Raw genomic sequence first — 13,949 nt, forward strand, 5'->3', positions numbered from 1 at the left:
ATTCTATTGAATTTTCTGACTCAAGGGTAACAACACACACAGGACCAAACATAACTCCAGTGCTATAAAATGCTTTATTACAAAAAAAAAAAAAAATGGTGAATGATGAGGAGGCCCGATCGTTGCCACTGGAGTACACTTGGCATGATCCAGGCACTCTGTTAATAAGCACACCTCATTAGGATATTTGCATAGCAAGGCAGTTTTTTTTTTCTTTGCGCAAATGATACTAAACATCTGAGAATGTGTCAATTCAAGGCACATTGGCGGTCTTTTTTGTGTGTGTGTGTGTTTTTCTTTTTTTGCTCACGGTGACAATGTGCTTCTTCTTAGTTCGCATCCTACCTGACAAAAATTCCTGACCATGATTGTGCACAACAGCGTGGCGTTCTTTGGAATAGTTTTTGTCTGAATTTCTACAGCGCAATCATTTTAATCTCTACGCAACGCAAGTGAGGCATCTGAAGACCAGTCTTTGGCAAAAGTAATTTGCTAAAACCGTATTGCTACGTAAAACCAACAACAACAAAAAATAAAAGAGCAGTGTTTCTTTTGAATGTTTGTGATCATACAGCAAGTAGTGTAAACCAGTTATTCAATTCCGCTAACTTGGTCCAAAACATGGATATCTAATTTACATTAGCCGGTCTATAGCGTTTTGCATTTAAGGAGCAGTAGTTAGCATTAAGCTATCAGACTTTAGTTCCAAAATGGTTTAGTTGAACATTTTGTTGTCAAATTTTACAATGATTAATTCTATGTTGTGTCAGTTTTACAGTAAATGCACTGCTTTTATTTTTAAGCTTTTGTTTTTTTGGGTTTTTTTTGCTTGGTGGTGTGCCGTAAAGTTGTTCGAACGTGAAACATGTGCCTTCTCAAGGAAGATTGGGAAACACTTACAAAATACGTGTTAGGCAAAAATCCGCAAGGAACTGTCGGCCCTTAAAAAGGTTTATGATTGCCTATAGGTGCAGCATGGCGGCAGCAAACCACAACTTTTGTCTAAAAGCAGCTCCTCAACTCACTTCGACATCATTCCCTGGCAGCTTAGAAATACTTTTATCTTAAAAACCTGCAAACCACTGTACGCTATCTTGCGGAGGTGAGACGCAATTATCAGTACGACGATGTCCAAACTCTCAAGAGTACAGCAAAAGAAATCTAAGTTCTAAGAAATGCAAGTTCTACTCCAAATATATCCTGTAAATTCCCGGGATTTGTCAACACATTTGTACACACGTTCACAGTCCGAATGGAAGCCCCGGTGAGGCTTTTTCTGCCCATTCAGTGGCGTCCTGCGTCCTCCGGTCTTTTTCACTGGTACCAAGGCGTCTTGCGGACCCAGTGCAGGGTGAATCCAGCGTCCGTGCGGATCTTGATGGAAGCCGCCTCGGCCTCGCGCACCGTCTCCTTGACGGACTGCATCAGGTTCTGTGCGTTGTGGACCAGCATCTCGGTAGCCTGGCGGGGCGAACAAGGCACCGTGAGACACGCGCGATATGTTCATTTATGATCCTCGAAGAGACAAAGCAAAGCAAAACATCACCTGTTCCGACTCCTCTTCGCTGATGTTGGTGCGACCCAACATGGTGGCCTTGACCGTGGACAGGATCTTGAGTTGGGTACTGATGGTGGGAATGCGTTCGCAAACCTGGAGTTCAGGTCAGAGTATAATTTAAAGCGACTGGAATCACGTCGGTCAATTCACTTGCAAGTTGCGCGAGCGCGTGACCTGCAGCAAGTTGGTGCGGATGCGCTTGTCGGTGCACTGCTTGGCCACCTCCTTGGCGAGCCGCGTGACTTCGTCGGAAGCCTTGGCGATGTCCTTGGCACACTGGATGAGGGCGCGCTTGTTGCCGCTGCTGCCGCGCACCAGGCGCGACATTTCCGCCATGAGCAGGGCCATTCGCTTGGCTGCGCCGATGATGTCGTTACCCTACGGCGCAAATGGCCACCGTGAGGATGCTGGCGATTTCGTTCCACATTGCTCAAGGGAAATTTGAGCCGTTTTGTCTTTTTAAAGCACTAAAAATCCCGAGATCTTTGGCGAGCCTCACTTCAACTTCCGTAAAGACTTGTTTTTCAAGGGATGGCAGGCATGTACCTTGCTGGACCACTTGCGGGCCTCGTCGTGCAGCTGCCTGGCGGCCACCATCATGGGCTCGTTGACCATGTCGCCGGCCTTCTGCTCGGGGAACTCCTCGTCCTTCTCCTCGGGGGGCGGCGGCCTGGGCGGAGGAACCTCGCCTTCGGGAAGAGGAGGTTTGGGTGGAGCCGGCTCATCGTTGAGCTGCGGGCCAGACAAATATTCGCGGACGATTAAATCGTTGTATTGCATTGAGTTCGGGCTAGTTGTCAGGATTTTTTTTTCTTTGCGATCAGGGGAAGGAAAGCAAAACCCCGAAAGAGGAAAGCTTGTTTTGAATAACGTCACCGTCAGACGATTTTGCGATAAGCAAAAAGGCCAGCAACAAACCGTGACAATAGTGAATGGTGCGTTCGGTCGGACTTACGTTCAGTTGCTCCAATTCGGGAGGCGGCGGCGGGAAATCGGGCTCCTGAGGTCGGAACGCCTCCCTGACCTTCGCAACCGCGTCGAGAATCTTGTAACCCGAGTCCAGAAAGCCCTTGCGGAGATCTGCAGGCAAACACGTTTTGAAAAGGCCGGCTAGAGAGGCGGCGCCGGCGCGACGGACGTACTGGGATCGTGGATGTTCCCCGCCACGGCTTTGGCGTCCATGACCATGGGCGAGATGGTCTGACTGAGCTCCTCCGACGCCGCCTTGACCGCCTCGCGGAATTTGGGGTCCTCCGAGTTCTCCACCTCGCGCTTGGCCACCAGGAGGATGCGGTTGGCCCGGCGGGCGATGCTGGTGGCGCCGGCCACCAGCATCTGCGGCTGCTGCATGTCCATGGCCACGCGACACTTGTCCAGGTCCTTCTTGATGGCCTCCTCCGACGCATCCAGCAGGGACTTGGTGTCGATGGCCTCGTCCACCAGACCTAAACGCACGCCCGTGCTTTTATTTATCATTATTATTTTGGGGGGGGCAGGGGGGCAAATATTTTTTCCCCAAATCTTTTGTAATATTTTTGTATTATTTCCTTAATACCTGTGGGTTCATACATGATCGTATTTTTCTTGTCTCGCATATTTTTTTCTCTATTTTTGTATGCTTCTAAAATTTTATTTTTTTGTCAAAACATTTGTGTCAGTTTTACTCGACTATTTTTCTCATAATATATCTGTGTAATTGATCAAAGTTTGTATTTTCCCCCACAATTTGTACATTTTCTACTCATATTTGAACGCTAATTATTTTATCATTCATTTGACCATATAATTATTCACCATTATAATTATTTTTCCTTTCACATTTTGTATTTTTCTCATATTTGTGGACTACATTTGTATTTTTTTTGTCTGACATTTTATATCAATTTTTGATATATTTGCTGCAGTATATTTTGCGAATTAAAAAAAAATCTGTAATTTTGTTTTATGACATATAATATGAATCATTGAGCTTTTTTTGGGGGTGGGCTTTTGTTCTTAGTCAATGTATATCCTTAGTCATAAATGCCTGTGTGCCGCTATCTATTTTTTGGAGTATTTTCCTCGGTACCCGTCATCTTCTCGACATTGTCGATCCACTGATTCTTCATGGTCTCGAAATGTTCGTAGGCAGCCTGGTTGCCGGGGTTTCTCAGCAGGATCCTGGCAGCGGAGACCACCTGCACGCAGAGTCCCGCCCAGTCGTCAACTACGTTTGGGAAAAGCCTCGGGCGAGCCGTGAGGAGTCGCTACCTGCGGCGTTAAGTCTCGGGTGGACTTGACGGCCGCCTGGATCCCCTCCACCGTGCTCTTGTTGGCCGTGCCCACGGCGGCCGCTTTCTCCGCCGTGGCGCCCAACCTGTTGGCGTGGTTCTCGAAGTTGGCGGCCCGCTCGTCAAACACCTGCACGCCATCCGATCGGACAAGTAAGCCACAAGGTTCGGCGACGTTCAAAAGTTCCAACTACGACTTTAGAGAAGGCGGCTAAGAATTATTATTTTTTGTTTGTTTTCTCTGCGCCTCGGCCTTTGGAACGCTCGCGCTATTGGCATCACGGCGAGAATGTCTTTTGGAGCCCAACGCTGACCTCATCCCTGTTGGGCGCGTCCAGCGGCGCGGTGGCGGCCACGGCCAGCAATTTGATGGGCGTGGTGGTGTCGCTGAAGATGTCGGAAACTTCCTGAGTCATCGCCGCCTGCATTTTCCCTTTCAGGTCCTGCGAAGGGACGCGCGGATGTTAGCGTGACGCGGCAACTGGATGCGCGACCAAACATTTTGGATTGTCGTCGAGTTTGTTTTTGTCTTCTTTAAATATTGTTGTACTCGTTTCTTGGTATTTTCTTCAAACACTCATGACATTATTTTTTCTGTCCCGAGACTGCGTTAGGGCAGCCCCGAAATTGCCTTGTACTACCGCTGATCGCCAGCAGAGCGAGTCGTTTGGCAGTCCGTGACGGCAAACTGATCTTACTCTCAGGGCCTCCTGTAGCTGGCGAGCAATGGCGCGCGCCTGAGGAGAGTCGCCCTCGCCGCGGGCCGCCAGGTCGGCCAGCTGGGCCATGAGCTGCTCCACCTGCTCGCATTTCCCCAGCAGCTCCTGCCTCACGGGGCCCGGCAGCGCGTTGGCCAGCCTGCGGCCCTCCGCCACCAGCCCGCGGATGGCCGCCTGGCCTGAAGACGCACGCGTGGAAATTCACCATTCGCGGCTTTCGCCGTATTTCAGGAAAGGGGAACGGCGCCGGAGGGACAAAAACAACGAGGGGGAGGGGGGGGGGGGGGCCGCACCCACGCCGTTGTCGTCGACGTTGGGGTTGTCGATCCAGCGCTGGGCCTGCTCGATCTTTCCTTCCAAGTGGACGTCGGCCTTGGCGGGTCGACTGTTGGCCACGGCTTTGTTGGTCTTGGACTGGAGATTCTGCAGGGCGCTGGCGATCTGTTTGGCGAAGGCTCTGGCTTCAGGCGTGTCGCCTTTTCCTCTGCGGGGCACATCGACAATCTGGTTTCACTCAACGCAAACGACTCAACCGACAAAGGAAACGACGTTGAGATTCCACTTTCCTAAAAAGAAGACAAACTGGTGATGTTACCAAAAAAAAATCCCCCCACGAAGAGCCCAGAGCTCAAGTTCTTACTGTCTCCTGAGATCCGACAACTTGGCAGTCATGCTGGCGATCTCTGCGACGGAGCGCAGGATGTCATCGCGTTCTTTGGGGTCCTCGCACATGTCGGCGATCTTCTTGGCCTCCATCAGCAGGGCCTTAATGTTCTCCTCTCCCTCCGGGGCGCCGTTCGGGTCGGCCAGCCAGTTCTGCCGAGAAGGAAAAGCGGCGTGAAAGAGCGGCCCCGGCGGCCGAATGATTTCCCCGCCGGGGGTGCGGCAACTCACCTGGGCCGCGTCCATTCTCTTGGCGATGGCCTGCTTGGAGTTGGTCATGGCCTCCAGCTTGCGAGCGGCGTTTTCCACCTTGCCGGTCAGCACGTCCAGACCTTGGGACACCTGCTGGGCCTTCTGCATGGCGGCCGGGGACGCACCCTGACCTCTGGGGTGGAACACGGGCAATAAAGCGCCACGCGCGCATCAGGCCTCGCGACTCTGCTTTCGGTGCTTTTCGTGACACGTCGCAGGATAGAAACAAGAAACGCGATGCGGTGAGTTGAGTTTTGGCGTCCGTACCTGGCCCTCATCTCCGACACCTGGTCCGTCATCTGACCCAGAGTCTTGGCGGTTGCCAGAATATCCCTGCGCTCCCGTCCCGCACACAGCTCGCCGACTTTGCCGGCTTCGTCCAGGATCTGCCGGACGGCCTGCTCGCCCGCGTCCCCTGCGGAGACGACGAGATCGGCGTCGGCGAACGAGTCCGCAGCGGCGGCGCGAGCGTTCTCACGGCTTTGTTACCCGGCGGGGCGTTGGGATCGCGCAGCCAGTTCTTAGCCTGAGCCATCTTGGAGTCGATGAGCCCCAGGGCTCGTTTCATGGCCTCCGTGTCCTTTAGCGATAGACAGAAAAGGATGGAAAATCTATTACGGGGGAAATCAAAGGAAACTCATGCAAGGCAAGTCCACACTCAAATTTCAGTGACTGGTGCCGTCGCTTGGGTTAAAAAAAAGCAAGTCAAGCCAACTCCAGTCAACTTCCTAAAGTGTTCAAGTCCGAAAATCGCCGACTTCAAGGGTGACTTTCGACCTCTGCCGCAGATGCACACTGGCGGAGGAAGGAAAATCCCAAATTGACCGTCAAACAACAGCAAATGCTCATCGTTTAACCATTCCTCAATCCACAACAATTTATTAGCATCCCAAATTGGATCTGCGCACTGGAAAACAAAAGCGTCACAAAAAATAAAAATAAAATAAAAACCAAGATGGTGCACGCGCACACACGCAAACACAAACAAACAGCTGAGGCATGCCAGTGACAGAGAGAGAGGTGACGCTTACCTTCTACAGAAGGGGGGGGAGAAGTGAAGGTAGAAAAGAACAGTGGGGAAAAAAAGAGAGATAAAACAGGAAGAAGAATAACCACATAAATACAAGCACTGATCCCAAAACTGATGGCAGGAAGAGAAATCGAAACCAAAAAGGTGAGAAAAGTGGATTTAGGACAGTTAACCCCCCCCCCCCCCCGCAAAAAAAACAAAACAAGGTTGTACTGGAGGACGCACCTTGTTCGCCCAGGCGTCCTCGTCCCAGGACGTGAGCTGCAGCACTCGGATGATCTCCACGATCTCGGCGCTCATCTTCTCAACGGTGAAGTTGCGGTTCTTTAGAGCCTCCTCCACGCCCTGGCTGCCCGACGTCTTGGTGGTCACGAAGATTTTGATCCCTGGACAAGCGACGCCAATGAGACTTCCAAGCCCAAAAAAAAAAAAAAAGGGGGGCAAAGGCGGCCGTGCTCGCCGCCGCGTCGCTACCTGAGATGAGGATGGGCAGCAGCTCTTTGACGGTGTTCATGGAGTTGACGAGCATGACGCGGTGCTCCTGGTGGGTGAGCTCCTGTTGCCGTTCGTCGATCATCTTGGCCATCTTGGTCATTCCTGGACATTGAAACGCCTTTTTTCATTTCCACGCTTTGCTTTGAGATGTCTTTCACTCTTTTGTTTGTCAATGCTTTTGAAACGTTGCGTATTCCATGTTGTGAAGCACATCGCGCTATCTTGCCTCGCCTACAGAGCGAGAGCACGTTTGCCACCTCTACCTGGTCCAAGATTCTTCGTGTACGTGATCAGGTCCGCCATGGACTCCACCACCTCTGCCACCGTCAGGTACTCCAAGATGCCTTTGCAGACCCGGATTATTTTGCGGACCTCGGCCTCGTCAAAGGTGAGCAGCAGGTCCGAGGTTCCCGAGAGGATGCCCCGAGAACCGTCGATGAGGTAGTCCCGAGCGGGAACCGAGTACGGGTCGGCTTTCAGCATGGAGGCGGCCTTGACCAGCTTGGTGCAGGCGGTCTCAACTCTGCGGAAGGACATTTTTTATTTTATTTTATTTTGTGGCGCTTGAGGAGAACCGTGGGGGTTAAGGCACGCCTATTTCAGAGCCCAAGTGTCCTTCAGGCGCAACAAGCGTCCACTCATCGGACCCCCCCCCCCACCTGCTATATTTAGCCGCCGGCGACACATTCCGACACATGCGTTGACGGATGACGGCAGGGTGACGATGTGACTCGCAGGCGCCAAATGCATCGTGCGGGCCAACCTGCGCCTGCCAATGCAGTTCATCCCCAACCTTGGGGGGGGGGGGGGCTCGGAGGGACTGAGATATGTCCCTCGGCTGCGCTCGGTGAGATGCAACAGGCGGCAGCTGAGCGCTGCTTAATGGTTAAAATGATCTTCCCAAAACAAACAAAAAGCCACGTTTGAGATCGTGCAAAAAATAGATAGCTTGGCTTGACTTACTCGTATTTCAAATCAAATTTTCCCCATTAAAGACTGTAAGTCCGGTTCCACACGAGTCGAAGGCTGTGGCGATCCGTTATTTTTGCTCCAGCAGGCCAAGGCGCAAAGGCGCTTAACATGCCACACGTGACCTTTGCGCGGGCGGCAACCATTCCGTTTCAGTCGGAGCGGCAAAGATGACGACGACTTACTTGATGAACGCCGGCGGCATGTCCCTTTTCATGATCTGGTCATCTGTGGTTTGGACGGTCTCCTTCCCCACCTGGAAGAACGACGACAAGACGCGTAAATAACAAAACACTAGCGAACAAAAATCGAATCTCTCCGTTCATCTACCGAGTCCAAGTGGGACGCCGGTGCCAAATTTGAAGACAATCGCTTAAATCATTCCAGATGGGCAGACAAATCAAACACACAAAATGTCAAGAGGGGCGTAAGAAGCCTGAGAGCACATTAGCGGTTGTCCTAAATTTCTCATTGCATCGGATTGTAAAGACGCTTCATGGACAAACTAATGTCATTGGTTCAGTCGGTTCCTCGGACCAAGACTTTTTGGACCACTTCCGACTTTGCGGACCTCTATTATCTCGTGTGAGTGAATCAGTCCGACACACCAATTCAACCTATCATGTCATTGCGTTTTTCGGAAGAGATGCTTCATGTCTTCCTGTCGCTTTTGTCCTCAACATCGGAGACTCATACGTGGCGCAGCGTTAAATTGGCGAGGAAATGCAGGCAGCCAAGTCAGGAAGACGCGGCAGCTGTCACCCCCCCGGCTCAGCTGCGGGGAGCCAATCAAAAGGGAAAGGCCCTCTCCCCCTCCACAACGTTCAAGGCTACAGGCCGGAGCGGAGGATGCTCTGCCTTTCCCATTGTTTGCTTTGAGCAAACACATCAGTTTTCACCGGCCACTGAATTCGACGGCTCATGCGTTGAATCGGGCCACTTCCGCACGACTTGTAACCAGCGACGCAGACGAGGCATCAATGAGGCAAGCCGCCGCGATGTATCGATAGCGCTTGACGGACGCGATGAAGGCGTCGACCTCGGAGGGCACGCGCGGCCTTCGGCATACGATGCGGACTCAACATTGGTCAAAGGCTTTTTGATAGCTGCTGAATTGACTGGCTGTTTTTCAAGGGATCCGACGATGGCAGGTGGGGGTGGTCCTGAGGACGGCTGGACCACCGCCACTGCCAACGACAACGACATGGATACAGACTAAAAACTCCAACTGCGACTGTGTGACTTGACTCCTCTTCCTATCCCCCCCACACACACTTTTGGACCCTTGTCGGGGAATCAAGAACCCGAGGCTGCAAAAACCACGCGGCGGCTCGACACATCCTTACTACGGCGGCCGATCTGTTCTCTGGGGACTGGCGAAGCATTGTGCTCAAGCTGGCCGCCGTGCGAGAGGCCCGCTCGCGTCTGAGCCGCCTTTCATTGTCTCGGCGGAGTGATGTGCCGTCAACAAAGCCAAGTCTGTTCCCGCTTGAGAGCGGCCACTTCATCTGCCTCCACGTTTCCACTCCAGACGCTCCATGCGACAGTGGACCAGTGGCATGCCGTCCGTGCACCCTTCTCCCCCCCCCCCACCGGTCGTTCATCTTGAATTGAATGTTGCATGCCAGCTAACGATGTGGCCGTGGCACTCATCTGGGAAGCTTTCGGGAGTTGTTCCCAAGATTTGTTGGGCTTCTTCCACACCAAATCCCCCGAAGCATTCATCATTTTAACAGAAGACAGAGCTCCCCCCCCCCCCCCGAAGCTCTCCCGCAAGTTTATTCCAGGGTGTGACCTGGCAAGATTGAAAGGTAGAAAGGTGTGTCCCGAGACTTGTCCTTCTTGTTCCAGACTGAAGCGAGACTAAGAATGGCTTGCCACTTGACGCTCCCCATCTGAAAGAGATTCAAGCAAACCTCAACAAAGCGCCGTTTGTACTCCAGTTTCCATCTGAGAGAGGACACGGGGGGGTGGGGCGCCGTGATTTATTGAAGTTTTTCACGTGCAAAAACAGACCGCGTGCACCAAAACAGATGTGGGAGCTCACCAGGATCACTTTAGACAAAACTAAATTTTGACGCAGGCAGGACCGGACTGTATATCCACACCGATGACTTTACCAGGCGCAAGGTGATCAAACCTGGGATGGCTGATTTGACATCTTTTTCTCGTGCAAACGGGCAACGCCGGGTGTAACCGCGACGGCGGGTATTGCAAACGTCAGAAACAAAAATGAGAGCAACACACGGGGGCTATTCGGCGATGCAATTTGGGAAATTCTGAGTCATCTCAGGGCGAACGTCTTCACAAGAAGGTGTCATGTCATATCATCTCTGGCAAAAGTGCTTTCGAGCCTGCGTTCCCTTCGATTTTGGGCATTTCAGCGTTTGAGACCCCCCTGTTGGCAACAACGCACGCGATTTGATGCGCCCCCTATGAAGGATCTTCCTTTAAGATCTCAATCTTAGTAGACGGCCCGCAACACTCCAGAAGAGAGTAAACATGCTGCTTTTTGGAGATTGTGCGAAATCAGCCCCGGAGTGCTCGGACGGGGCGGGACGCTCCGCGTAATGCAGCATCTCCAGGGGCAGTCCGAGCCTTGTGATCGGGGCGCAACACAAACAGGAAGCGAACCCTCAGCGGAACCGCGTGTCCCGGGAATTCCTGTCCTTCTCCCAAAGTCTATAAAAAGAAACCGTAAAAATGGATGCGGCCCAACACGGCTCAGAGAGGAGTCTGAACTCCCAACAGATAAAAGTGGCGTCCCGCTTTACAATAGCGAGGTTCCTTTTTTTAGCCCCTGCATCGGTTTGCCCGTGTCATTTACCGCTAAAGCCGCACGCAGCCGCGCGCACCGCGAGCCGGCTTGGGGCTTGTTGATATGCGGCTCACGAGCGAGTAATTCCGGCCGCGTCGTTGTTGCGCAAGGCTCCGTTACGACACGAGAAGCCGTGCACTTGAAATCAAACGACATTGCGCGCCTCGTGGCGCCGACTTTAGCCTACTTTTGAGCCGGCTTTGGCCCGTCTTCTTCAAAGTTGTCAGAATTTTGGACAGAGGTAGCTTCAGGACACGACAAACGCAAAGAAAGCTTGACTCTTAAGAGGCAAGCGAACGAAAGCGGCGGAAGGAAGAAACAGAGCCGGAGTCTCGCATATTTGATTAGCGGCCTCGGCAGAACAGAAGGAGGTCATTTGATCGGCGCTCTGCCAATAAACTGAAGCACTGGTCTGCAAATGTGAACTGAGGTCGAGCTCCATCCCGTCTTCTCCAAATTTCATTTTAAGCTGCTTGTTTAAGGGGGGGGGGGGGGGGGTACACTTCCAAAGTGCATCGGGATGCATGCCTGCTCGCTGGGAATTCCTCACATAGCCGACGTTCATCTCTCATCAGCATCCGGCTCATCATTTCAAGCTCAATCAGCCAAAGAGCACTTCAACACCTTTTTGGCTCCCTTAACTGACTTTTGTGGGACTTTTTATTTCACAAAAAGTAAAAGTAACAATTTTTACATCAATTGTAATGAGATATCGTGCATGATTTTTCACCAACTGTACGCCAGCGCAACAGTAACGTCATAACTGGAGTAAATATTGCTCCGAAAAACACTTCAAGGTCATAAATTTAAAAAAAGAGAGAAGCACACAAACCACAGTCCGTGTGTCACAACGTGCCTCGTTGTGCCGCCTGATGCCTCCCGATTTTTTTCGGTGGATGCAAATGTTTTAATCCAAGCCCGAGTATCACCCCGGGGGGGGGGGGGGGGGGGCATTCTTGGGACTGAACACTGTCAAATAAGTCAATTGAACGTCTCCAATGTGCCTTGGTAACATTCTCGAGGCTCTGTCGCAAGACCATCCATCAAAATTCACTCACAGGAAGCGTGTACGCAACATGCGGTTTCCTAACCCAGCCCTGAAAAGGACGATTGGCGCAGCCGCGCCCGTCGGATATCAACAAACTATGCACTTAGATGAGACGGTGGCTTCCTGCTCCTTTGGAAGAGCGCGTCGCGGACTCCCTCATCTACTTGACAGCTGCGTGGCAAAGATCACTCAAGAGCGGTGAAATACATTCTGGAAGGATTCACGTCATCGCCAATCAGGACGGAGCTGGGTGCGGGGTTCCAGTTTTTCCTCTGAACTTTGTATGTATGAGTCATCATGAACACACAACCAGATGGATCACTACCGTGGAACCGAAGTGACATCATGGCGGTGTCAATGTTATATGGTTGCCGTGGCAACTGGAAACAGTAAAAGACCCATTGATTAAACAGCCCAAAAAATAATAATAGTGAGAGTCAGGAAAAAAAAAAAAGTTAGCTAAACTAAAAATGGCCGTAAACACGACACGGCGATTATCAGTCCATCTTTAATGTGGCGACCATTCAAACGTCTAGAAAACTGACCACACACAGGAACTACCTGAATAAAGTTTACAGTATCAGCCAAGCGGTTGTCATTTCCTCTTGTGTCATTTTTTTTTTTTAATTAATAGTTTGTTTCAGCGCTTGCTGATGAGCTGATCATTCGAATTAGGTGTGTTGGAGGATGGAAACGTCTTCAAAATACAGAGCAGTGGCCCTCCAGGACCAGACCTTGACACCCGTGGCCTACAGGCACTGGAATGACCCTTCGGATTTAGGAATCTTTCTCGCAGGACACCCCTCAGAGAAAACTTTGGTATATTATTATTATTATATATGCATTTTTTAACAGAGGATGTCATACTTCTTACCTGGGACCTGCAGGGGGTCTGGGATTGCCCTTGAGGTTCATTTATTTTCTTAATTTTAATGCAATCTTTTATGAACCTTGATTTTCAAATAATCAATTGAACTGAGGGCTAGGTAGCTAGCTCAAGATACACTTTATTATGATTTAAAGTGCATAATACATCTGCAGTTTCGGTGCAAAGTTGTGCCAACGTGCCAAGGCTACGGGAGGCAAGAGGGGCCATTCTCAAGGGGAAAAAGGGCGTCAGCGCCTTTGCCCCGTTCAGTAACTTGAGTCGCATTTGCACCTCTTTGATGCCCGAGACGACTCCCCACCAACCGTCTAGTAACGTCCCAAAAAGTTTCTTCGGAGAGCTACAGGTCGCCGTCACAAGCAAACGCGGCGGTTCACTCACCCGGACCAGGTTGCTCACTGCAGCTTGCACAGCCGCCACCGGTGCCGTCAAGTCGGGGATCGCCTTGCCGTCCACCTCGCCCTCTTCATGCATGATCACCAGATGGGAGATTTGCTGGGCCACCGGCTCCAGAATACTTTCTATCGTCTTCGTGTGAAACACCGGCATGGCGATAGGGGTTTTTCAAACACAGGAGAAAGAAAGGGGGGAAAAGTCAAACTTGCAAAGACCGGAGGAGGCCGCTTCTCCCAGTCAGACGCCCTCTTTCGAGTGACGTTTTTCCGCCCCTGCAAGCTCGGACACTCGGCCTAAGAACCATCAAACTCCCATGACTAACTGAAGCAGGGCGACGTCACGTTACGACGCCCCACCATCTGGCCAATCACAATGCCGGGAGGGCGGTCTTTCTCGGTTCCCATTGGCCGAGGAGAGCCGTCGCTCAACATCCCGAGCCTTTCCTTTTCTTTCCTTTCCGCATCCCGTTTGGAGAGCAGATTCGGAGAGCTGCCGTCTGCGATTACGTAATAGATTCTTATGCCCTAAAAAGGCGAATATGTGTGTGTAGTGTTTGTCACATTCCACACGCGGAAATTCAACCGGTTGGACGTGTTATCGCTTTTTCTTTTCTTTTTTTTTTAACACGCTGCACAGCTGATCACACCGCAAACAAAACAACACATTACTAACTTCATACGCACCTGATTAAACGATAAAATGACGACGCCAAATCTGATGTCGTTGAAATATTATTGTCGTTTTATGGATGGTTTTAGTTGGCCAAAGTATGACATGGTAGGCACTTTACACAGACAAACAAACAAACAAACAAACAAACAAAACAATCAGAATGGATAATCATT

General features: G+C 51.2%; 1 protein-coding gene across 1 annotated transcript; it reads right to left on the reverse strand.

Annotated features, from left to right (window-relative positions):
- Positions 1-55: 55 nt before the first annotated feature.
- LOC147190103 (vinculin) lies at positions 56-13,421 on the reverse strand. The gene is made up of 20 exons (XM_086138970.1): positions 13,090-13,421; positions 8,142-8,212; positions 7,251-7,510; positions 6,967-7,089; positions 6,718-6,878; positions 5,952-6,042; positions 5,730-5,877; positions 5,442-5,595; positions 5,188-5,363; positions 4,841-5,031; positions 4,527-4,726; positions 4,143-4,271; positions 3,809-3,958; positions 3,627-3,735; positions 2,701-3,003; positions 2,514-2,638; positions 2,105-2,290; positions 1,733-1,936; positions 1,547-1,651; positions 56-1,461 (listed from the first exon to the last, which is right to left on the reverse strand). The coding sequence occupies exons 1-20, from the start codon at positions 13,255-13,257 to the stop codon at positions 1,315-1,317; spliced, it is 3,201 nt and encodes a 1,066-aa protein (XP_085995096.1). The 5' UTR covers positions 13,258-13,421; the 3' UTR covers positions 56-1,314.
- Positions 13,422-13,949: the final 528 nt, after the last annotated feature.

The sequence above is a fragment of the Hippocampus guttulatus genome, chromosome 19 (genome assembly GCF_054856545.1).
Source record: "Hippocampus guttulatus isolate MCC_2025c chromosome 19, RoL_Hgut_1.0, whole genome shotgun sequence".
NCBI classification, from domain to species: domain Eukaryota; kingdom Metazoa; phylum Chordata; class Actinopteri; order Syngnathiformes; family Syngnathidae; genus Hippocampus; species Hippocampus guttulatus.